Below are 25,531 nucleotides of genomic sequence, written 5' to 3'. Positions count from 1 at the left end.
GCCGCGAGGGTGTGGGACAGGAGCAGAGTTCCTGCTTGCCGGATTGCTGGCAGCAGGGACCGACATTGATTTCAATGTGAAATGAGGCCATTGCTAATATTAAAGTTTTAAGCTGCCACGAGTCTACGGCTTACCATGTCTGCCTGCAACAGAAATTCCGTTGTCCTGACACGGTTCTCAAATGTGCTGTGCAAGACCCCAGGCACTGAATGCGAAGGCCGAGAATTCAACCTTGTGCTGAGTGCGCATGTGATAGGTGCTGTGCATGGTCTTGTTCACAGAGAAAGACTATGTTCTTTGTTCACAACTACATTTATCTTTCTGAGGAATTCACTCCCTTTTTCCCATTCCCACAGCCCCATCTGCGACTGTCTCACAACCTAGCCTGGCATCACACTCCCAGAGGCTAGCGAGGATTAGGCATAGGAAGAAGAGGACACGGGAGGACATGTTCTCAGAGCTTATGGCCTGCTCCCGAGCCCAGGCAGCACAGCAGACCCAGTGGCGGGAGAACTTGTCCCAAATGCAGCAAGCAAACATGGATCGGGAGGAGAGGTGGCGGCAGGAAGACCAGCAGGCGACTCAAACCCTGCTTGGACTACTGAGGGAGCAAACGGACACGCTCCGGCGCCTTGTGGATGTTCTGCAGGAGGACAGAGCCCCACTGCAGTCCATCTCTAACCGCCCTCCCCCGCCACCAAGTCCCATACCCCCCTCACCCAAAGTGCACAGAAGGAGAGGCGGCAGAGTCCACGCCAACTCTCACTCCACCCCTGCAGAGAGCTCTAGTAGCAGAAGGCTCTCATTCCCCAAAATTTGACAAGTTCTTTCCTTCCCGCCTGACACAAGCCCCCGTCCAAGTTTCACCTCCCAGTTCCATGTGTAGTTGATAATAAAAAATATGTTTCTGTTAACTAATGTTTCCATCATGTTCTTTTGGAGGAGGGGGGGAAAGGGGGATGGTAATTGGACAGGACAGTCACCTTTGGCAGGGTACATAGGCGGGGGCAGGTACAGCAGCAGGGCACATACACAGTGCAGTGACTAGTTGCCCTGGTCAGTCTGGGAGGTGGTTTTCATGTTCTGTAGTGGGGGGTGGGTTGCTCTGTGACTTTGTGGCGGGGGAGGGCAGTTACAGATCTTAAGCGGCGGTCCTTATGCAGGATCACAGAGCCACACAGCAGGAGATCTGTAACCGTCCTCCCCCTGCCACAAAGTCACATAGCCCCCCCATACACACAGTCCCGATCAGGAGGGGTGACAGGCTCCGTTGAAAGAACTAGCCCACCACAGCGGAGCCTGTCAATCCTTGAGTTTAGAAGCTTTCTTTGCGTCACTACACTACACCCGCTCCGCACCACAATCCGCGTCCCAGTTTTAAAAAATTCCCGCGAAAACAGTAGTAAAGAAAACGGTGTTCATTAACAAAGTAGAACTGATTTTATTTCGAAACGTGTGTTGGAAGGGGGGGAGAAGGGGGTATGTAACTGGAGAGGATAGTCAACATTAACTGGGTAAAGAAACGGGGGCAGGTTCGGCTTCTCTGTACACAAACTTTACAGTCACAGGTTACCCTGCTCACTCAGGAACTTAGCTTTCAAAGCCTCCCGGATGCACAGCGCGTCCCGCTGGTCTCTTCTAATCGCCCGGCTGTCTGGCTGTGCGTAATCAGAAGCCAGGCTATTTTCCTCAACCTCCCACCCCGCCATAAAGGTCTCCCCCTTGCTCTCACAGAGATTGTGGAGCACACAGCAAGCTGCTATAACAATGGGGATATTGGTTTCGCTGAGATCACAGCGAGTCAGCAAGCTTCTCCATCTCCCCTTGAGACGGCCAAAAGCACACTCCACCACCATTCTGCACTTGCTCAGCCGGTAGTTGAAGAGTTCTTTTTCACTGTCCAGGGCGCCAGTATAGGGCTTCATGAGCCAGGGCATTAGCGGGTAGGCTGGGTCCCCGAGGATGACTATAGGCATCTCCACATCCCCAAGAGTTATTTTGTGGTCCGGGAAGTAAATACCTTGCTGCAGCCGTCTAAACAGACCAGAGTTCCTGAAAACACGAGCGTCATGAACCTTGCCCGGCCATCCGACGTAGATGTTTGTAAAACGTCCCCTGTGGTCCACCAGTGCTTGCAGCACCATGGAAAAGTAGCCCTTTCTGTTAATGTACTGGCTGGCCTGGTGGTCCGGTGCCAGGATAGGGATGTGAGTTCCATCTATGGCCCCACCGCAGTTTGGGAATCCCATCGCTGCGAAGCCATCTATGATCGCCTCCACGTTTCCCAGGGTCACTACCTTTGGCAGCAGTACATCAACGATTGCCTTGGCTACTTGCATCACAACAACCCCCACAGTAGATTTGCCCACCCCAAACTGGTTCGCGACTGACCGGTAGCTGTCTGGCGTTGCAAGCTTCCAGAGGGCTATGGCCACTCGCTTCTGGACAGTCAGGGCTACTCGCATCCGGGTGTCATTGCGCTTCAGGGCAGGGGACAGCAACTCACAAAGTTCCAGGAAAGTTCCCTTCCGCATGCGAAAGTTTCGCAGCCACTGGGATTCATCCCAGACCTGCAGCACTATGCGGTCCCACCACTCAGTGCTTGTTTCCCGTGCCCAGAATCGCCGTTCCACGGCATCAACATGACCCATTGCGACCGTGATGTCCTCGGCGCTGGGTCCCCTGCTTTCTGAGAGGTCTGTGCTACTCTCAGACTTCAGGCCATCACCGCGGTGACGTAGCCTCCTCGCCTGACTTATCTGCATCTGCCTCAGGGAAAGGTGTATGATAAGCTGCGAGGCGTTGAGAGCGGCCACAACTGCAGCGATGGTCGCAGTGTGCTCCATGCTCGCAGTGCTGTGGCGTCCGCGCTGTCACTGACTAGAAAAGTGCGCGAACTGATTTCCCGCCGGCGCTTTCAGGGAGGGAGGGCGGGAGTGATGGACGGATGACGACAGTTACCCAAAAGCACCCTGGACACATTTTTTTTACCCAGAAGGCATTTGCGGCTCCACCCAGAATTCCAATGGGCAGCGGGGACTCCGGGAACTGTGGGATAGCTGCCCACAGTGCACAGCTTCCAATGTCAACGCTTTCCCCGTTAGTGTGGACTCACAAAGTCGAATTACTGTCCTTAGTGTGGACACACACGTTCGACTTTGCAATATCGATTCCAAAAATTCGATTTAAGTAAAATCGAACTACTCTCGTAGTGTAGACAAGGCCTTAGACTGTATATCCCTAATTGTTTGCAAAAGTTCTCTTCCAGATGCAGATATATTATTAGCACTGTGTGTTCTTTTAAGAATATTTCCACCCTCACAATTATTGTAGCAAACTGCATTAAGTATTCTGCAGTTTAATGTTCTGATTCATATAAATAACCAATTAAGAAGGCGACATTTAGAAGTAATTGCCAACTAATGTTGTAGATCTGTAAATCTAGCACTTTTACACAGTGCATTTTAATCCATGGATCTCAAAGTGCTTCACAAAGGAGAGTAAATATCCTTAACTGCATTGTACAAATGGAAAAGGGGAGGCACAAAGGTCCAGACTGCCATTCTTACCCTTGCTGAGTAGTTCTGTTGAAGTCAGGGGGACTACTAGTTCTTTACTCCACAAGTGGCAGAATCTGGCCCTGAGTGACTTGTCTTAGGTCACATAGGAAGTCTGTGCAAAGCTGAGAATAGAATCTAGGTCACTGCACTTCAACCACAAGACTATCTTCCTTTAAAATATGTCAGCAGTGGAAGAATTGATGAAGGGTGTGTGTGTGTGTGTGTGTATATAAATCATATGGGAATAAAACCTGTTTCTGGTTTAGCTTGGTATTTTCTCATGATATTAAAAAGTGTGTGTGTGTGTGCATGTACACATGTACACATGCACACAAAACAATAGCTAATAGTGAAGGCCCAGATCATGGCTCTGTGGACGTGGCTGTATAGAGCTTACTTGGGGCTGATTGTAAATTCACGGTCTAGCTCATTAGTTTTTCTTTAGTTTTTCTGTAAATCTCAATGTTTGTAAAATTTAGAATAACTTTACCTGAAGACCTTCGATCCATTGATTACCACAGTTTATCTGTGGCACATGTAAAGGGTGGTTTGACAGGCATCATTTCAAGCTATGATCTGCTGATGAGGAATCAAATAGGATTAGTCTTTGGATAATACCTTTTGCAGAAGGCAGGGCAGAGTTTAGTAGTACAGGGTGTTAACATTTCAGAAAGGTCAAGATAAGTAAGAATCTATAAAGCTTAGGATAAATAAGTGATGAGTTTCTGCCCTGCATTTCAGGCAAACTGTTATTACTGTTTTTAATTTTGTTTTTTCTGCCAAGAGAATTGAATAATCATTAAAGTGTTTTGTGCTGGACAATTACCAAATGATTTTCAGGTCAGATATGAGACATGCAAGTGCTTTTTCTATCGTGGTTAAAATTGTGCTGGTTTATTTTAGTTGCATAATGTTTTTTAAATGTAATAGTTTTACCAGCTCTCTTCATAAGTCTTCTCATTGCAAAGAAAAATACTAGGGCAAATTCGACCGTGGCTGAAGTGGGCACAACTCCTACTGAATTCAAAGGGAATTTTATTTCCTTATGACAAGGGTGAATTAAGTTCTTTGACTTGGGTTTTCAGACTTCAGCCAGTTCATTTTCAGGTTGAGTAACAAATATTGCACAAATTCATACAGAACAGGGCTAGATTTATGACTTCAGAAGCCACTGCAAGGAGTGTGAAGGGGTACTGCACTAGTGGTAGCGATCTCAGATATTTTCTCTTTGGGGTACATGCAGAAACATCAATTACTACACTATTGTAACAGAGTGCATTCAGTGTGTATTTCCTCCAGTGTTGGTCACTAATGGCTGGCTGCTGTTGAGAGCAGGAAGAGGCATAGCCTTGGTTACCCAGCAGTGCCAGATACCCTGCTGCTTTAGCAGTGTCTAGCACAGTGTCTAGCACCTGCTGGGACTCTGGTTCTTGTGCTCTGGGAGTGCAAGCACTAGCATTCTGGTTACCTGAGTGGGACTGGGCAGCAAGTTTCATTACAGCCTCTCCATCTTGCTATCCATCCATGCAGGGAAAGCCAGAGTCTGGTTGGCAACGTTCACCAATTTCTCACTAGAAAATCCAGGAGTCTAATAACTAAATGACAATTTTTAATATACAAAGAGAGCAGAGTCCCTTGATGTGCTCTACAGCTGCTCACCTCTAAAGGGACGGTGGTAGTTTTGTGGTACTTGGTGGCTTCTGCAGCCTGCATTCTGTTGCGTAAATTTTCATTTTTTATCTGAGGTGGGTGGGTAGGAAAGAATTAAAAAACAAATAAACAAACTTCCTACTAGTTAGCCATCTTTACTGTAATGTTTTTTAAATACATGCTCACTAATAAGATGGCAGTGGCATTTATGATAATACATCTGTTACAATGCAATTTCCATTTGTGGAAGGTATTTCAAAGAAAATGGATTTTGAACCTTTACTTTCACATGTGCATGCAAACAATTTTATTCACATTCTGATTGATCTTTAATATCAGCTCAAAATATAATGTAAACATTGTGGGGCTGATCCTTCAAACATACGAGTGTAGCACTGGGACAAGTCCTGATTTTAACGTCATGAGAAATGTACCGATTTGGGTATTTGCAGGATTGGGCTCTATGCCACTGTTGTCACAGTGTGAAAATACAGGATGGGTAGGGTACTCAGATATAGGGATGTCATAAAAGACGTTGAATAAGCTGGAAAAATCAAGGGAATATTTAATGTGATGCCCCTATCCTGCAAGCATTATGCACGTGTAACTTTAAACATGTAAATAGTCAACTGAAGTCAGTAGGACGACTTATGCATGTGCTTACATTTTAAGCACAAGTGTTTGTAGGATTAATGCATAAGTAGTGTTGGGGCACAAGATTATTTTAGGTAAAGAGTTTGTCTTGGATAACCATGGACTATATAAATCATTGTTACCTCTCCTAATGGGCCACTTTTTAAATTTGGGAGTAAGTGGAGAGAGAAACCTATAAGTGACCAGAAAAGCAAATACAGTAAAAGAATTTTGGGGGAGAGAAAAATGTATATATTTGAATTGTGATTTGAAGCTTAATTTTCTCATCTGGGGGAAAAAAATACATAATTATAAGGAAAATACATCATGAACATGAAGTGCAGATCAGAGTTAATAGTTTGAATAATCTGTAAATTATTTTTTAAAATGTTAACTACAGATTTCCCCCCCTCTGTATTTGCCAATTCACAGTTAACTATGCCTTCACATTTGGAAGTTTGAGATATTCAGTAACTAAATTTGATGTGAAATCTTGGTGGCCTTCATAATGTAATTTATTCATGCTGCTGTGGATGGCATATGTTGCCTGTGTGGTAACTTTTTATCATATCTGCACAGAACTGCTAGTGTTTCAAATTGGGTTATACAAACTGAGATATAGGGACAAATTCAGATTTCACTTGCCTTGGTGTAAATCAGTGAGCTTAGTGGAATTACATTGGTGTAGGCGAGATGGGAATCAGGTTCAGGGTCTTTAATTTATTCCTGTGGGTTTTTTTTTTTTCCAGAGTTAATGTAATCTCTGTACTCCTCAGACAACAGCAGGCTGTTATTTTTGTAGTCTTTCTCAAGGAACTAACAGATGCCAAGCCTCCTGACTAGGGCAGGAGTGTCCTACCCTTGGGGAGTTACTGCTACCCACTAACCCTTCCAATTCTGAGCTGGAGAAAGTGTGTTCAAAAGGCAGTTGACGAGTGCTACCCGAGCTTTGGTTTGAAAAAACACAAACTAAAAAACCACAACTGGCAGTGAGTGTTGTCTGAGGTTTCCTTGGATTTGTGGATTAGGGTCTTTAGTGAAATATCTTCTAGTGGAAAGATAAAGTCCCTATCCTGGCCTTATTCAGCTCCACAATGTGGAGTGCTGGCTGGGTCCCAGGTGTACAGAGCCCAGTTTGCACCTACAGAGGTCTCATGAGGGTCAGCAGCAGAGTGGCTGCACAGGGCATGATCCTGCAAAATGCTGAGCACTCTGGCCCTGATCCAGTAAAGCACTTTAGCGCGTACTTAAATTTAAGTTTATGAACAATCCCTTTGCATTCAGAGAGATGTCTTACATTCTTAAACTTAAGCACATGCTTAAGTTCCTTGTAGGATTGGAACCTGTGACAGGATCCCTGGGGTGCAGCCTGGGACTGTGGGGCCGCTGTGCCCCCTGAACTCTCTCCAGCCTGGGCCGTCTCTCACAGTGCCTTGCTAGTGACCAGCAGCAAACCCCCTGGTGCTGTGATCACTCAGCACAACTGCATGTGGAGACCCAACACCCAGCTAGATTACATGAATGCTCCCAGAGCTACTCATGAATCACACAGAGAAAGGCACCAGAGCCAAATCCTCCCAGCACTGTACCTCAGGAATATACCGTCTTGCACCGCTCAAGATGAGCAATGCAGATTTATTAATTGGTTCACCATTTCATCAGTGAAAAGTGGACATACACCAGCCTTTGCAAACCTAAGCATATTTGCCACACACTTTAGGCAAACTCACCGGTAAAGATAAACAGTAAAAGGTTATTGACTACAAAATATTTTAAGTGATAGGCAAAAGTCAGATGCACTTTTTCCCAGCAACTTCCCCCCATAACTGCTCTCTCTGTCTCACCAGCATGGGGGAAAACATCCCCCTCTCTGTCAGTTGGGTCATTTGAGTTCTCACAAACCACCACCTGGCAATTTCGTGGTCTAAACTTCTCTGTTATCACAAGCATTGGAGCTGCATCTTGATTTAAAGAGACAGTTACTTTCCAAAACCTCTTCAGAAATAGCATCCTGAAAAACTGGGACCTGGGTTGAGGTACCCTTCGCCACCCCTTTCTCTGTCCCTGAGAAATCAGCTGTGTGACTGCTCCCCTCCAAGAGGCCAGTTACACAGTTCCTTCTCAAAACCTGGGTCACAGGCTGATTGCCTGGGTGCACGGTTGCTGACCGAGCCATTCGGTCCTGGGCATCCTCTCCAAGTGACCAGTAAGGAGACATTACTGTGCTTCCATCATTTTTTCCCCAGTTTCCTTCTCTGACCCCCCCCCCAAGACGCATTTCTCTTTGCTCCCTAGGAAGGTGTCCGTTCCTTGTTCATCTGCAAAACCCAGCTAACAACTGGGATACTTTCCTTCACCACTGACAACACCTTTCCTGCCCCTGCTCCTGAGGGCATGTTGCCTTCTGCTGGAAAGGAGCTAATCTCAGCCCCTCCCATATTTGGAAGCACCCTGCTTCCCTGTGTTACTGAGTTAAAGGAATCCTCACCCACCTCAGTGGTTTCTGAGATTCCCTCCCCTTTCTCTGGGCTCTCCTCTGGGACACATTTCTCTGTGCCCCCTAGAGCGGGGTCTGTCTCTGGTTCATCTGCAACTTGCTGGTAGCTAACAACCTGGATAGTTCTCTCCCTGGCAGGCCTTACACCCCCTTCCCTTCCTGATGGGGTGTTGCCTCCAGCTGCAGTGCAGGAGTTGGTCTCAATCACCCTCCCACCTGGAAGCACATGGCTTTCCCCTGCTGCAGAAGAATTAAGGAGACTCTCCTATTCTCTCAGCAGTTCCTGAGACCTTACCCTTTCCCTCAGAGGTCCCAGCATAAAACTCCCTTCTGCTGCAAGCAAATACTTTAACCTGAGCTACACGGAAAAAATCATTACCAAGAAGCAGGTCAACTAGGAGGTGTTCCATTACCCCCCCCCCCTCCCCGGTCAAAACACTTTCCAAGCCTTCCCACACCACCTGGATTTTTAGCTGGTGGTATGAGGAATCTGCTTTTGCCCACCCCCACAATCTCTGCCATTTGGCCAGGCAATATGCTGGCCTCTGGGACCACACTCTGCTTAACCAGTGAGATCTGCCCCAAGCAGATCCTTGCCATTAATTTGGACAGCCTTTGCCAAACCCAAAATGTTTCACAAGAACAGTTTGGGTTTGAACTCTAGTCTAATCACAGGCAAGTTTATGTTGGAAAGCTGCCTAGTGAGCTTAGGGTCTCTTGCAGCTTCCAGGGTCTGTGGCTTTGGGGCAGCTCCATGGTGCAGAGCTCCAGGACCAGGAATCCAACATTCACTGCTCTGAGACAACCCTGCTGTGCCAGGGATTCTAGGCTCACTGCCTCAGAGCTGGGAGCCTGAAAGTCCTGGGAACCCCAGCTCTAACCAACACGTGGCTCACGACTCAGCAGCGGGGAGCCTGGAAACCCAGAGAGCCCCACCTCTCACGTTTGGTTTCTCTCCCCTCCCCCCGCCCCCATTGCAAGTTTCAGCCAAAAAGAAATTCAGTTTTCATTCTGAAATGGAACAAAAACTTTTTTGGAGCTTCCACTGGCATGGAATTGAGGGTGTGTGTGTGTGTGTGTGTGTCACTCTCTCTCCTGAAGTCATCCCATTTGCAATGCACTGGATCCACATCCTTCTTCCAAAGAGTAGGGTGCAGAGCCCCTATGCCTCACTTCTATACAGGCCCGGTTGGCTTCTTGGGCTTGATTAGCCCAGTGCAAACTTGCTTACAAGGCCACTTATGGTCCTTTGTTTGACCCTGTAAGCTTTAGGATTTAGCTCTAGACAAGGGACTAGGATTTGCTTTTTTCCCTTCAATTCAGGGTGCAATGTTTGTTCTGAACTTGAAAGTCTAGGTCCTAACGTTAATCCCCAAACACTGGGAAAAGTCCATGAATGCAAGCGTCTTACATTGCCTGCATTACTTTGTCTGCGTAAAAGCTCCATTTGATATCTTTACAGGTTTTGCAATGCAGCTAAAATATAAAAATGAATTAAGCTAAACAGATACAACACTGTATCCTCCACAGCAGTTAGTCAATATCTGATTAACTATAATTACATGAGTTTATCATGATAGAAACTGTTTGAGTAATTTCAATAAAACTCCAAATTAAAAGATTTAGTGTATATCCACTATCCACTATTTTCAGGTTTATCTTTGACTTCTTATCAAGAACCATACTGTGTATTATGTATTGTAATAATGCTGCTTTTTTATAAGGCTGGAAATGTAATGGAATTTCAGAACTAAACTTCTAATATCTGATAACTTTAATGAAAGGCACCAAATGATGCCAATAATATAAACGATGACAATAACATGTTGCAGAAGAATCTTATCACTCTGCTTCCCCTGTCCTAGCGGTAAAACTTTGACATATGAAATGTGGGACTAATGACCAGTTACAAATGTAGGAATTCAGGAAATATAAATGCAAAAGCTAATCTTGTAGGAGAAATACATGTAGTATTAAACTCTAACGTTCGCTTTCACATCAAAATTCAGTTCTTAGTTCTAATGCCATTTTTTAACTCTATCATCTACATACAGTATGCAGAGATGAACTGGCAATCCAAATCTTGTGTCTCAGTGCCCTTAGCTTCATGGAAATTGGGATTCATATCCAGAGCTGAACGTTGCAGCTTGAATCTGTCTCCATCCATGGTTTGTTTAACTATAAAACACCAGATATCTTGATGATGGGCATGTTAAAGATAAATAGATTGAGGAGAGAAAAAAGTGTTGCATAAGGTTCTCACATGACATATTATGGCGAAAGCCTTGAATTTTAGAGCTGTGACACTAGCAGATTGCTTTTTAGGAACTCACTAAGGGTTTTGGTAATGGCCACCATTTTGGCTGACACCTAGAATTGAACCAGGGGCCTCCTGAGCTAAAAGTACGTATCTTTACATGTACCATCTCTAAAGTACCCATGTAACAGACTCTGCGCCACAGAAAGGGATGTGCAACGTGTACTGAGTAGCACTGACCCTGAGTGCTCTGCTTTATTACTATGTATTTTTAGCAAACTAATTTTGCCTTTTCTTTCAAATCTAGGACTAGAGAAGACGAGAGACTGAATTATGTTTCTGAGGGATCTCTGGGTTTCTGCTCATTGGGCATGGCAGGGCATGAGGAATATCTTGCTTTTACTTGCGCTCTCAATGTTACAAACAACTGATTTGGAAGCCAGGAAAGATCATCAATTTGTCTGGAAAACAGGTAGGAATCAACATATTCTTATTTATTCACTTTCTAGTTCCTATGATTTAAGAAGTCTGTTACCTATTCCTACTCTGACTTAGCACTATAAGAAATTCCCAAAGAAAAATGTCCTAATAGTGTTTTCATGTAGCTTTATTTATTTATGTGTGTGTGCGTGTGTGTATACACAAATATTTCCCCCTCTAATTTAGTTTATTCCATCTTTTTGTTCACTGAAATGCTGTACCCTGCAGTGACACTTGGTATAGTCTGGGTTTTCATAATGCTATCACTTGAACAGAGGCAGCTAATAGAGTTTTGGAGGGTATAGCCTGGACTTTGTCCTGGGAGGCAGTGGCACTTAGTGAGTGGTGCTTTTGCTCCATCTGTGGGCTCTCTGTGAACAGGCTGCATAGCTGGGCCATGAGGCCTTGGGTAAGCAGTTGAGACATATCTGTCTGTTGGTGCCTTGGTAAAGGCCATGAGGCTCGGAGCTTTGATCAGATCCAGTGTTTGAAGTCTTTGAGTGGTTCATTGTTTCCTGCCGGTGGTGGATGGAGCTGAGCTAAACAGGGAGACTTGATATAAAAAGCATCTTGCTGGGTGAATTTTAGAGCCACAAACAGATGCCGCTAATAGAGTTGCGGAGGTAGTTGAGAGCAGGAGTGTGAAAAGCTTTGCTTCCAGGTTCGGCTCCTACATCAGTTTCAAGATGGCCAGCGATGGAACTATGGGTGTCCTGCAATGGATGTGCCTTGTTTCCTTTCCTGCCTGAAGCCAGAAGGGACTTACTACATATGAAGTGAAAGCTGGTGCTGGAGAAACTTCTTGGATTGGACAGGCAAATAGAGACACTAATTGAGAACCAGAGGAGTTCCTAGACAGCCCAGTTCAGGAAACATCAAGTACACCAGGTTCAAGGAAGAAAGAAGCTGGCCACCAAGGAGTTGGGGAGACAGGAAGTCAGAAAGGAGGCCTGGCCATTCATAACTATCAGAGGCAAGAGGTCACATCTGCAATTGTCACAATTGGAGACAGAAAGGGTGTGTGGACTGTGGCTACTAGAGAGAAGAGGACCAGGAGGAATTCTATACAGCTAAAAGCTTCAAGTCAGTGATCTCCAACCTTTTTACACACAAGCTCACTTTTTGAATTTAAGATCAATCCAGGATCCCAGGATCATACCCTGCCCCTTCCCCAGGGCCCCGCCCCACTCACTTCATTCCACCCTCCCTTCGTCGCTCACTCTCCTCCACCCTCACTCACTTTTACCGGGCTGAGGCAGGGAGTTGGTGTTTGGGAAGGGGTGTAGGCTCTGGGTTGGAGCCGAGGAGTGTAGGAGAGGGCTTCAGACTGAGCCTGGGGCAGGGGGTTGGGTGCAGGAGTGAGGGGGTGCAAGCTCTGGGAGAAAGTTTGGGTGCAGGGGTCAGATGGTCACACTGCACCTAATCTCACAGAAGCCAGTGGACATTTCATGAATTTTACGTTTTATTAATTTCATTTGTTGTTTATGGATCCAGAATCCTTCAGGGATTGTCACTAATCAGTGTAACATTCTCAACTATGGGGTGTGCATTGGCTGAGCCTCAGGCATGGGGTTGGGGTGAAGGAGTGAGGGGTACAAGCTCTGGAAGGGAGTTTGGTGCAGGAGGGGGCTCAGAGCTGGTGCAGAGTGTTGGGGTGCAGGTGGGGGGGTGGGCTCTGAGAGGGAGTTTGGGTGAAGGAGGGGGCTCGGGCTGGAGCAGGGGGTTGGGAAGTGTGTAGGAGGTGTAAGGTGTAGGCTCCAGCTGGGAGGCGCTTACTGCAGACGGCTCCTGGACGATGGCGCAGTGGCGCTCAGGCAGGCTGCCTGCCTGCCATGGCCCCAGGCTGCTCCTGGAAGCAGCTGGGCTGCTGGCATGTCTCTACAGCCCCTGGGGGAAAGGGGAGAAGTGGGTCTCTGTGCGCTGCTTGCTCCTGGCCAAAGGGAACTACAGGGCTGTTGCTGGGGGTGGGGACAATGTGTGAAGCTGCAGCCCCCACGCAGGGGCCGCAGAGATGTGCCAGCAGCCAGCCGCTTTTGGGAGTGCTATGGGGCCATGGCAGGCAGGCAGGCTGTGGTGCCAGACTTTTAGTGGCCTCGAGATCACGATCAGCTGGCAGAGGCTTCAGGATCAACCACTGCTTCAAGTTGATACCAGGTCCTCAATGTTTAACCTGTGAAAGATACCTCTTAAGAACCAGGGGGTCTAAGGGAAGGGAAAGATATATGAGACATGCCTGTGCATGGTAGCTAAGCCCAACCTCTTAGAATCAGTTGTGCCCATAAAGAGTTTCCTCAACTGTCCAAGGAAGTCTGTCCATCCTTGCTGGAGGTTCAACACTCAGAAAAATCAACAGAAAATTCTGCAAAGGATAAACAGACAACAGGAATCAAGACACGAGACATCACTCACATGAGATTGGAGGAATTTCTGAAGTTAATGGGCAAGGATCCATTTATGGGCACTAATGACACTGAATCATGGGATATATCGCAGATAAGAGATAACTTCAGGGAACTCAGAAGCATGCTGAAGAAGAATGTACAAGCGATCTTCTCTGCTATCTTCCCGAGAGTGAAGGGAGACAGAAGATTCTAAAAATGAACCACTGGTTAGGTAAGTGGTATAGGATTTGGTTTTGTGGAACATTGGTCCACCCTCTTCTATGGGAAGAGGAGACTCAGTAGAAATGGAACCAATCTCCTCAAGAACAGGCTGGCTTGAGTAGTCAGGAGGGTATTAAACTAAAATAACACAATGGGAGGGTAAAAAGAGGGGAGATATGAGCACTCATTTAGTGCAGAATCAAGAAGTTGAGAACAAAATTAACAGAACCAAAGGATGTGAAGAGAAGAGATTCTTTAATTTCCTGTACACCAATGCTAGGAGTCTCAGTAGAAAACAAGAGGATTTGGCATTGCTCATTTGTGAGTATAAATTCAATCTAGTTGATATTACTGAAACATGATTCACACATTTGGAACGTCAATATAAATGTTATCACCTATCTAGGAAGGACTGAGTGGTGAAAAGGGGAGGAGGTGTGGCACTCTGTCAAAAATGGCATTACCTGTTTCTGAGTCACTGATGACTTGGAAAAATATTTACTTTGAATGGTTATGGATGAGCCTTCTAACAGATAAAACACAAAATGGGGTTCTATTTGGTGTCTGCTACAGACCACCAAATCACAGTAGGAAACAGGATGACTGCTTCTTTATACACCTATTTATAATGCATGGGGGGGGGGAAGCTGTGTGATAATGGGGGACTTCAATTTCAATGACCTATATAGGAGATCTCGTATTGCCAGTAGTAAAACATCCTTGGATGTTTCTAAATATTGTAGATGACAATTTCCAAACTAAAAAACTAATTGCAACCAACACAGGGGAATTCTACCTGGTATAGACAAGTAATGTTGTGTGATGTGTTGGTTAGGTATCACTGCTCTACAGCCAAAATGCTTCTGAAATAAATGTAGTCAAACTTTACTAATGCTGGGTCACTGAGAATGAAAATGATGCTTAAAATTGTTGATTGGCTCTAGTTTTCATGCTATTGGGTCAGTATATACGACCCTTGACTTGGGAATGGCGGAGGATAAGTGAGTTATAAAGGGAAGGGATCTCAATTTAAACCAGAAATGACTAAAATATATCTTTGACTGGATCTATGAATAAATCTATGACTGGGTTTGGACAGTACTTGCTTTTTAGGCAAAACAATGAGTGATGAAATCTGAAGCTGGTATTTCGTCATACATGATATGAATTGCATCATGTTCATCCTAGAAGTCATGGATGATGTAATCATAACGAAGCTTACATCACTCTGCTGAACAAATTGCCCTATATCAGTTCTAGAAATCATACAGTGTCGTGCTCTCTTATTTGTCAGTGTTTGATTTTGCAAAGGGACACATTTCTGTTTAGCCAAAGTGAGCAGAGATGCCTCATACTTGTGTGAACAGTGCAGATAACTTCTGCTATGTTTGTGGTGAAGTGACTTTTGCATCACAAAAGCGCAGTATAACCGCTATGGTTAAGAAAGCCTATCACCTTTATTTTGGCTGCAACATTGGAGATCAGGACAAGAGATGGGCCCCACACATATGCTGCAACACTTGTGCAACAAATCTTCGCCAGTGGTTGAACAGGAAAAGGAAATCTATGGCTATGAAGAGATTCCCGCTACATCAAGAAAGATTGGCCACTCCGACAGTCATTGGAGCCTGGGAGGAAAAGTGTTCAGCATCCACCACTTGTTGAATCAAGGAAGATTTTGTTACCACCCTTACACATCAAGCTGGGTCTTATGAAGAACTTTGTCAAGGCCATTGACAAAACACAAGCAGCTTTCAAGTACCTCCGTGGAAAATTTCCAAGGTTAAGTGAAGCTAAGATAAAGGAAGGTGTCTTTGTTGATCCTCAGATTCGTGAACTTCTTCGAGATGATGCATTTGACCATGCACTGCGTGGCAAGGAAAAGACGGCATGGAAAGCATTCCAGTTAGTGGCAATAAATTTTCTCGGAAACAACAAGGCAGACAACTACGGGTTGTTGGTGGAAAACCTCCTCAAGGCATACAAAAGCCTTGGTTGCAACATGTCACTAAAGATACATTTTTTTGCACTCTCATCTATATTTTTTTCCACCGAACTGTGGAGCAGTGAGCGACGAGCACAGCGAGTGATTTCACCAGGACATTGCAACAATGGAGAAACCCTATCAGGGCAAATGGAGCCCATCAATGCTTGCAGACTATTGCTGGACAGTGACAAGAGGTGCTCCATTTAATGAATACAAGAGACAAGCCAAGAAGTGCCGAGTAGACACTGAATAGGACTAAACTATGTACATAATAGTATTTTGCCTTTTGTTTCATAATAAATTTTATTTATATAACCCTTTTGCTGATTTTTAAAGTGTTACATAAACAGGACAGGTGAAATATTATCATGTAAAGCAACCATAAACCCATGAAAAGACCCAGGTTTACAATTTATGATTAAAACTCTACTATCTACACAATATACATAGACATAAAATGTAAAAACTTAAATATCTTAGAAACAGTAGCCAATCAGTTGTTTTAATTGTCATATTTGAATTCAGCACATCAAAATACATAATAAACAGCACATTTTATCTCTGAAGCAGACGACTTCTCAAAAATTGTAGACAGTGTATTTAGAGTTTCCAATTTAACATTTGGTGGTTTGGCAGGGTTCATTTGCCTCTAGATCAGCCACAGCATCACAGTTAATTTGGGAGGGAGGACCCCCAGGTATGCAAGACAGACACTCACTCACACTTAGGCAAGACCTTTTGAATCTACAATAGTTTTATTAGCATAGTCAGCAATATCACAAACACTATGATGTAGCTAAGCAGACAGAGATAATACAAGCATCCAGAATTTGCCTACTCATACCGTCCTTTGCAGGGAACCTTGTAGTAGTAAGATGACCCATGAGTGGTCCTTCACCTGGTAGGCTCCAGGTGTATGGGCCAAGTCCCACCTTATATTAGAGGTTATGCTAATACTAACTAAGCCTAATGCATATTCAGTACTGACAGCATCCCCTTTTCCTTATCTGTTTTTCCTTACCCTACTAATGTTGGGGTACCTTTTCCCCATCAGTTAATAGGCCTTTTACTTCCAGTTTATTAGTATAAATCAGTTAGTTGCCATGGCATTCTCATGGTTCAACAAATGCTGATGTGGTTAACTTAAAATATCTAAAGCTAATATAAAGTGTCATTTTGTGGTTACCTGTCAGCAGTTTAGCAACACTTGCCTATAACAGCACTCTATCTTAGGATATAGGGTCATTTACTGGTTAGTTGCTTATGTCAAGTCTTTAAGCCTTGGGGCTTAGGTAGTTTGGCTAAGCTATTGTTTTACTGTCTTGGGACCTCTAGGCTTTTGCATTAATCCATACCTATAGCATATGCCTGTATATCAATAGCAAGAGGAACTGATTAGAGAACTAAAAATTAATGGTAGCTTATGATGACTAATCACATTTATATTGTGTAAACTGAATAAAGTCCAGACCAGTGATTATTTTTATTTATCCACACACACACACACACACACACACACACACACACACACACTTGGTGCTTCAACAGGGCTTATTTTACAAAGCTGAAAACAATTGAGTCAAATCAACTGGGAGAAGAATTTAATCAGAAGAATGTGAATAATTGGGAATTGTTTAAGGACTTAATAGATGACAAAAAAGGCTCAATCTAGCGATTGAGGAAAGAGGCTTTATTGGTTTTAAAAAATGACCTGGTTTAGAAGGGAATTGAAGGCAGATACAAAAAATAAAACTGTAAATAACAAATGAAGAAAGTGAGAAGTTAATAGTAATGACTATAAATCTGAAGCTAGGCATTGTAGAAAATTGATAAGGAAAGCAGAGAGACACAAGGCGAAATCTATGACCAGCATAATTAAAGACCATAAGAAGGAGCTTTTAAGTATGTTAGGAACAAAAAAGAATTCTGACCATAATATTGGTCCATTACTAGATGGAAATGGTGTAGAATTATCAATTCTAATGCAGAAAAGGCAAAAGTGTTCAACAAATAGCTCTGTTCTGTATTTTGGGATAAAAAAATAGGTGTAGTCTCATCATAGGATAAAACCACTCTTTCCATTCCAGTAATGACCTAGGAAGATATTAATCACACCTACTGATTTTCAGTAAATTGTGTGATGCTGGAGAATTTCCAGAAGATTGGAAGAAAGCTAATGTGCCAATATTTTAAAAAGGGTAAATGGGATGACCTGGGTAATTATAGGTCTGTCAGCTTGACATCAAGCCTGGGCAAGATAATGGAGCGGCTGATACAGGACTCAATTTAACAAAGAATTAAAGGAGGGTAATATAATTAATTGTCACAGTTCTGAGCAACTTCATCTGTATTCCTCCTCTGTGGTCCAGCCAGGGCACCACTCTTAGGCTTTCAGCTTCCCAACAGTCACCTTTCTTGGGCTGAGACATGTCTCTCTTCCCTCCTGACCAGGGTATTTCCAGGCTGCACAGTTCCTGCCCAGACTGAATTCTCCAGCAAGTCAGACTGTCTAAGCAGGCTTGCTTTGCCTTCATCTCAGAGGCTATAAACAGTGTAATTACCCACAGTTAAGTTACCACTTATGTCTTTCTAAACAAGCATGTGCATTCTTACTGTAAAAGCATTACAGAGAAAATACATCAAAAGCAATAAAAGAATGTACATGCATGCTCAAAGGTTGCCAGAGATCACCCCAGCTCCAATGAGGTCTCTGGCAGGTGAACTGTTCTTCAAACCCCACACAGGTTTTTCTGTGGTTACAAGTTCATAACCCCTTTTGCTCAGAATAAGCATCCCCAAGAACTGGTCCAATCCTTCCCAGGCAGGACTGGAACCCTGCCTCGGACAGAAGGTCCTATCCATTTTATGGGTCAGAAAGCAGGCCCTGAGTCGGTTTAAACTCAAGTTGTTTATCCAAAAGTCCTTTCTTCATCTGCTGGTCTCTAGAGAATCCATTTTTGAACCCGTATATGCAAGTATCTTCAGGTGGTGGTACCTTTTTGGAGGTGTTACCACATGAGTGAATCTCCCTAATCTCACCACACTGTTCTTTGTTCCTGGAGGGCTGTGATCCCCCTCCATAGGGTGACCAGACAGCAAGTGTGAAAAATCCAGACAGGGGTGAGGAGTAATAGGTGCCTATACAAGACAAAGCCCCAAATATCGGGACTGTCCCTATAAAATGGGATATCTGGTCACCCTCCCCTGCCCCCAGGGACTTGCATATAATCCCTTCCCCACAATGATACATAAATTTAATTCAATAAAGTTTAGCTTAATTCAACAAGGTTTGTTCAGGAAATTGCCATATTTGTCACACTTGATTGGCACTAATTTATATTACTTTCCTTTATTTTTTTGTTAATCAACGTGGGTTTATGGAAAATAGATCCTGTCAAACTAATTTGATATGAGATTACACATTTGGTTGATAAAAGTAATAGTGTTGATACTGCATACTTAGACTTCTGTTAAGCATTTGATTTGGTACTGCATGACATTTTGATTAAAAAACTATAACAATATGAAATTAACATGGCACACATTAAATGAATTAAAAGTTGGCTAATTAAAAGTTGGTGTAATTGTAAACTGGAAATCACGATGTGTGTTCCTAGTGGAGTCCCGCAGGAATCTGTTCTTGGCTCTATGCTTTTTAACATTTTCAATAGCCTGGAAAAAAACTTGAAATAATCACAGAAAGTTTTGCAGATGACACAAACCGGGGGAGTGGTAAATTATGAAGAGGGGACAGGTCACTGATTTAGAGTGAATTGAAATGTTTAGTAAATTGGGTGCAAACAATCAATATGTATTTTAAAACAGTACATGTATACATCTAGGAAAAAAAATATGTAGGTCATACTTATCTGATTGAGGAAGTCTATCCTGGGAAGTAGTCTCTGAAAAAGATTTGGGCATCATGGTGGATAATCAGCTGATGCTGTGGCCAAAAGAGCTAATGTGATTCTGGGATGCATAAATAGGGGAATCTGGAGGAGGAGTAGAGCAGTTATGTTACGTCTATATTTGGCACTGGTGCTACTACTGCTGAAATACTATGCCCAGTTCTGGTGTCCACAGTTCAAGGAGGATGTTGATAAATTGGAGAAGTTTCAGGGAAGAACCACGATAGCGATTAAAGGATTAAAAGACCTGCCTTATAGTGATAGATTGAGCTACTTGAGTCTATTTATCTTAACAAAGAGAAAGTTAAGGGTTGACTTGATTAGTCTATAAGAACGTACAAGGGGAATAAATATTTAATAGTGGGCTTTTCAATTTAGCAGAGAAAGGTGTAACTTCACCCACTGGCTGAATGTTGATGCTAGACAAATTCAGACTGGACTAGGTGGACAGGTGTGATCCAGTAGCCTATGTTCCTTCATAATGTGTTTCTAAGAGAGATTCACAAAATCTTAAAAGTGTTACATTTGAAAAACAAAACAAAAATCCTCTGGTTCCCATGTAATGTTGTACAAATGGTTTTTGAATTAGCTTTGTGTGATGGGGTTTGCAAATCCTAGTCCAGGGTTTACGCAGGGGAAAGGCTGGGAGCAGTACAGGATCCGGTAAGCTCCGCACCTCAGGTACTGCTGAGCTTGATCCTGAGGAAAGCAGCTATATAAAGACAGGTCCAACAGCCCGGAGAGAAGGGAAGCCATTTCCCTCTAGGAGCACAGCCCTGTCACAATAGTAGAAGCTCTGGCTGAGGAGTTCTGGCAGTGAGTCTTCCACCTCTCCTTTGAGACATTACCCAATAGGTAGGAAGAATCTGGAGTGTGGGCAGCAGAAGGTCACCTTGCATCAGCTCTGAGACTCGGGGGTTTGAAGAAAGGGACTGTAATTAAACAGCTGTCATTCTCCAAACTGAAGTCCTTCTAGAAGAACTGGGTGTAGAGGACAACCTTGGATTGAGTGATTATGAGCTTATTCAGATTAAACTAAATGGAAAGATAAGCACAAACAGGTCTGAAAATAGAGTACTTGATTTTGAAAGGGAAACATTTAAAAAAATTAAGACGAATAGTTAGGGAATAGTTAGGGAACTGGACTGAAAAACTCAAGGGTCTGAATGTAGAGGAGGCTTGGAATTACTTCGGCAAAGTTGCAAGAAACAATCTGAAGGCTGTATCCCCAAGCAAGGAGGAAAAATTCATAGGAAAGGTTGCAGACCAACCTGGATGAACAAGTACCTCAGACAGGTTATTGGAGAAAGCAGAAAGCCTACAAGGAATGAAAGAAGGGATGGATCAGCAAGGAAAGCTACCTCTTGGAGGCGAAAAAGTGTAGGGGAAAAAGCGAGAACTACCAAAAACCAAGCAGAGTTGGACCTTGCAAAGGAAATTGAAGAACTTTTTTATTTTGTTTTTGCCATATTAAAAAAAAAAAAGGAAAGAAGTAGGACCATTAAGCACTGAGGATAGGGTGGAGATTAGGTGTTGGGCCATGCCTAGATTATCTTTAAAGAAATACTTTGCCTTCGTTTTCAATAAGGGGAACAAGGATCTTTTTTAGAGGTAGTGGCAGTGCTGCTAATGGGAATGAAGATATGGAAGTAGAAATTGCCACATCTGAAGTGGAAGTGAAATGCAAACAATTTAAGGGGACCAAATTGGGGGCCCCTATGATCTCAATCCAAGAATATTAAAGAAGCTGGCCCTGAAATTGCAAGCCCAATAGGAATGGTTGTGTTTTATGAATCCATAATTTTGGGGGTCATAAAGGACGTAGAAGTAAATGGTAATTGGGATAAGATGCACCATGGTTTTACAAAAGGTAGATCATGCCAGACCAAACGGTCTTTCGTTGAGATGATTACCAATTTTCTAGACAAAGGAAATGCAGCAAAGCTAGCCTACCTGTATTTCAGTACAGCATTTGATACAGTTCCACCTGGGGATTAATACCAGAATTGAAAGGGTGAATAAGGAACTGCTTAAAGGGCATACCACAATGGGCCATACTGAAAGGTGAACTGAAGGCTGGAGGGAGGGTGCTAGTGGAGTTCCTCGGGCTTCAGTCTTGGGACCAATCTTATTTAACATATTTATTACTGACCATAGCATAAAAAGAGAGTGTGTGCTTGTGACCGGGGTCCCAATGGCGGCCAGTGGTGGTCACTCAATTAGAGTGAATTGCAAAGAATGGGGCAGACAGTCCCCCAAAAGCTGGTGGATATTCCAATACTTAGATTTACCAAGCCAGCATAAAAAAGCTTCTTTATTACCTTACTGGTTACTCAGAAGTCCAAACACCACAGTTCTCTTAAAGTGATCCAGCCTCAGGCCTCCATCCAGGTACCTAAGTCAAATATGATGATTTCTGAAAATCTCACTTCATCTAAAATAAAAGGTTCTACCAATTCCAAAAGATTGGACACATTACCTCCCAGTTATTGAATATTCCAGATCTTACCCAAATACACGCTACAGGCCAATTCTTATTAACTACACTAAAATTTATTAAAAAAACGAGAGAGAGTATGGTTAAAAGATCAAGATACATACAGACATGAATTCAATTAATTGAGGTTCAGATTCACAGCAGAGACGGTGAGCTTTGTAGTTGCAAAGAGTTCTTTCAGAAATAGGTCATAGGTTATAGTCCAATATTCATATTGCAGGACAATCCAGTTTGACCTGGGATCTCAGTCCTTGTGGCTGAGGCTTCCCCTGCATGAAACCTTGAGCAGACCGGAGATGACAGAATTAGGACCCAAGGATCTTTTATACAATTTCATGTCCTCTTTGATAAGTTGGAGTTCCTTGGGGAACAAAAGGTAATTTAGGATGACTTTGAAGGTGGTCTATCACCAGTACTGAGCTATACGAATTAACATAAGGCAATTTGCTTGTTCCTCTACCATTCACAATACATTTCAAAGAGAAATGAATACTGAGATATCCCGTGTTTACAATTCATTTTAAATGCTAGGATGTTCTTTTGATCTCTGAACTATAACAATACAGCATAGACAGGGCCTGTGGATTACATCGTTGACCCTACTCATATATATGTAAATACAAAAAACACACACATTATCTCCCCACATGTCTTTTGAGGGTTATTTATTCTGCAGGATGTTTAACCCTTTCTGTTAAGTGCTAATAAAATTTGTAGGTGACACAAAGCTAGGAGGTGTTGCCAGTACAGAGGAGGACCATAATATCAGAAAAGAGGATTTGGATGACCTTGAAAACTGGTGTAATAGAAATTGGATGAAATGTAATAATGCAAAGTGCAAGGTCATACACTTAGGGACAAACAACAAGAATTTTTACTATAGGCTGGGGATGTATCAATTGGAAGAGACAGAAGAGAAAGACCTGGGTGTAATGGTTGATCACAGGAAGACTGAGCAGTGATTGTGATGCAGCCATGAAAAAGGCTAATGCAATCATACGATACATCAGGTGAGGTATTTCCAGTAGAGATAGGAAAGTGTTACCATTATACAAGACACTGGTGAAACCTCATCTGGGATATTGTGTACAGCCTGGTCTCCCATATTTAAGAAAGATGAATTCAAACTGAAACTGGTGCAAAGAAGGGCTACAAGGATGATCAGAGAAATGGAGAACCTACCTTACTAGAGGAGACTCAAGGAGCTTGGCTTCTTTTCACTATCCAAATGCAGGCTGAGGAGAAACATGATTGCTCTGTATACATACATCAGACAGATAAACACAAAAGGAGAGAAAGGAGTTATTTAAAGTTAAGGGCTAATGTTGGCATAAGAACAAATGGATATAAACCGGGCATCAAGTTTAGGCTTGAAATTAGATGAAGGTTTCTAACCATCAGAAGAGTGACGTTATGGAACAGCCTTCCAAGGAGAGCAGTGGGGGCAAAAAACCTAACTGATGTGTAGGAGGACAGAGTAGGTGATGACAATGGTCCTTTATGGCCTTCAAGTCTATAAGTCTGAGGCATTGAGTATGGTATGAAGTGGCCTGGGGAAGGTAAGCAGGATGTGGGATAGTGGAGTAAAGGCCCCAGATCCCCCTACCTGCCCCACATTCCCCTACACCTATCCCTGGGATGTGCAGGACTAGGTGGTTACCAATAAGGAAGTTGACCCAGCTGAACTCCATTTTTGGTGGTCCTGGGTATACTGAACCAAAAGAGAGAGACAAATGGCAGGCCCTGAGAACTAAGCCTGCTGACCGAACAGACATTCCCACTCTATTTTGGAAGGTGGGATATATAAGAACAAAAGAAGTCCTTCAAGTTTTTATTTTATTTCTGTCCAGTTCTGAAATGCATTGTACTGTAAGTCTTTAGAGGTGTACATAAAATGTGCTTAAAATGTCAGCTTCACTTGATTCCAATTGACAGAGAATTATTAAACCCTTGAGGACCTTAGAAAATATGTTATAGAACTAGCAAAAGGATGGTTCAGTGGTTTTCATGAACATGCACTTCTGTCTTGAAACTCCAATGAAAACAATAGAACTGTTCTTGTCAGGATGCATGTGCCTCAGTGATTGATAAATGTATCCTTTCCGAAGCAGAAGTAAAAAAAATATTTTTTAGCAGTCAAATATTTAAGATCCTAGGATTAGGTTTGATACAGTCAACCCTTAGCTGCAATGTTGCAGTAACAATACTGCAAGATCTATATTGTGATGCTCTGTGGTGTTTATGGCTAAGAAAGAAGCACTTAAGTTATAAGCCTCTATTTTCAGGCTTTTAAAATTCTGTGGGGAAAATAAACCCTGCCCCATAGGCTGAAATGTCTTATAGCAGTCCAACTGGTGTTTACATTAAAAAACAAATCAGAGTATGGAAAAAATACCCTAGTGTTTTCACTGATTACATTTTCAGACCGTATTTTTTTTTTTTATGCTGAGAACCGTTCAAAAGATATGGTTTTAAATCATTGGACATTAAAATTAAATGCAATAAGGTTGAAAAAGAAAAAGGGAATAAGAATAAAACAAATACCCAAATTTCTGCCCTCGTGAGAGCGCACATGGCTGTTCTTTGTGTGCATCTCTAATGGGTATATTTAGCTTTACATGCATTTATGTACAGGTACAATGAATCACATTTCTCCCCCCCCCCCTTGTATTCTAATTTAAGGACTCCAAGGAAATATTTGGCAAGAGTAGGGAAGGGAGAGAACCTGCCATCATGCAATGTTGCTGAAATTGTAAGACTTGGGGACTGGAATAATTTCGCTGGAGTTACATCATTGGTCTATGGTTCCCAGACTGTTATCATGATCCCTTTCTACATATGTAGTATGGGCTAGTTTAGGTATCTGTGGACTCATAACTTTGAATTTATTTACTGTTGTAAATCCTAAATTTCAACTACAATGTTGCTTTTGCTTACAGCTGCTCCCTGGGGTGGTTTTTTTGCGTAATTGTCAGGTATATGTTCCTGACTTATGCAAAATTTGACTTACGCAAGGCATTCCGGAACGGAACGCTTGCATAAGTTGGGGAGCATCTGTACTTGACTTGGTGGAGTGTGGTTGTGGAGCGTGGACACCCATATGCAGCTAGGATTGCCAAGTGTTCAGTTTTCGACCGGAACGCCTGGTCGAAAAGGGACCCTGCCGGCTCCGGTCAGCACTTCTGACTGGGCTGTTAAAAGTCCGGTTGGAGGCGCAGTGGGGTGAAGGCAGGCTCCCTGCCTGCTGTGGCTCTGCATGGCTCCCAGAAGCAGCGGCATGTCTCTCCTCTGGCTCCTATGCCTAGGGGCACCCGGGGGCTCTGCACGCTGCCTCCACCCCAAGTGCCAGTTCCGCAGCTCCCTCCTACACCCCAAACCCTTCATCCCCAGAGTCTGTACCCCCAGCCATAACCCTCACCCCCTCTCGCATCCCAACCTACTGCCTCAGCTCAGAGTCCC

The 25,531-nt window shown here is 43.4% G+C and overlaps 1 protein-coding gene across 1 annotated transcript in view; it reads left to right on the top strand.

Annotated features, from left to right (window-relative positions):
• Positions 1-25,531, top strand: part of THSD7B (thrombospondin type 1 domain containing 7B) — a 509,128-nt gene that overhangs the window by 83,599 nt on the left and 399,998 nt on the right. The window contains exon 2 of the mRNA XM_054043281.1: positions 10,905-11,069. Coding sequence (XP_053899256.1) covers positions 10,931-11,069 — 139 coding nt within the window. The 5' untranslated portion in view covers positions 10,905-10,930. The remainder of the gene's footprint in view (positions 1-10,904; positions 11,070-25,531) is intronic.

This window comes from Malaclemys terrapin, chromosome 11, assembly GCF_027887155.1.
Source record: "Malaclemys terrapin pileata isolate rMalTer1 chromosome 11, rMalTer1.hap1, whole genome shotgun sequence".
Lineage (NCBI taxonomy): Eukaryota > Metazoa > Chordata > Testudines > Emydidae > Malaclemys > Malaclemys terrapin.
This window is presented reverse-complemented; position numbering and strand designations above follow the sequence as displayed.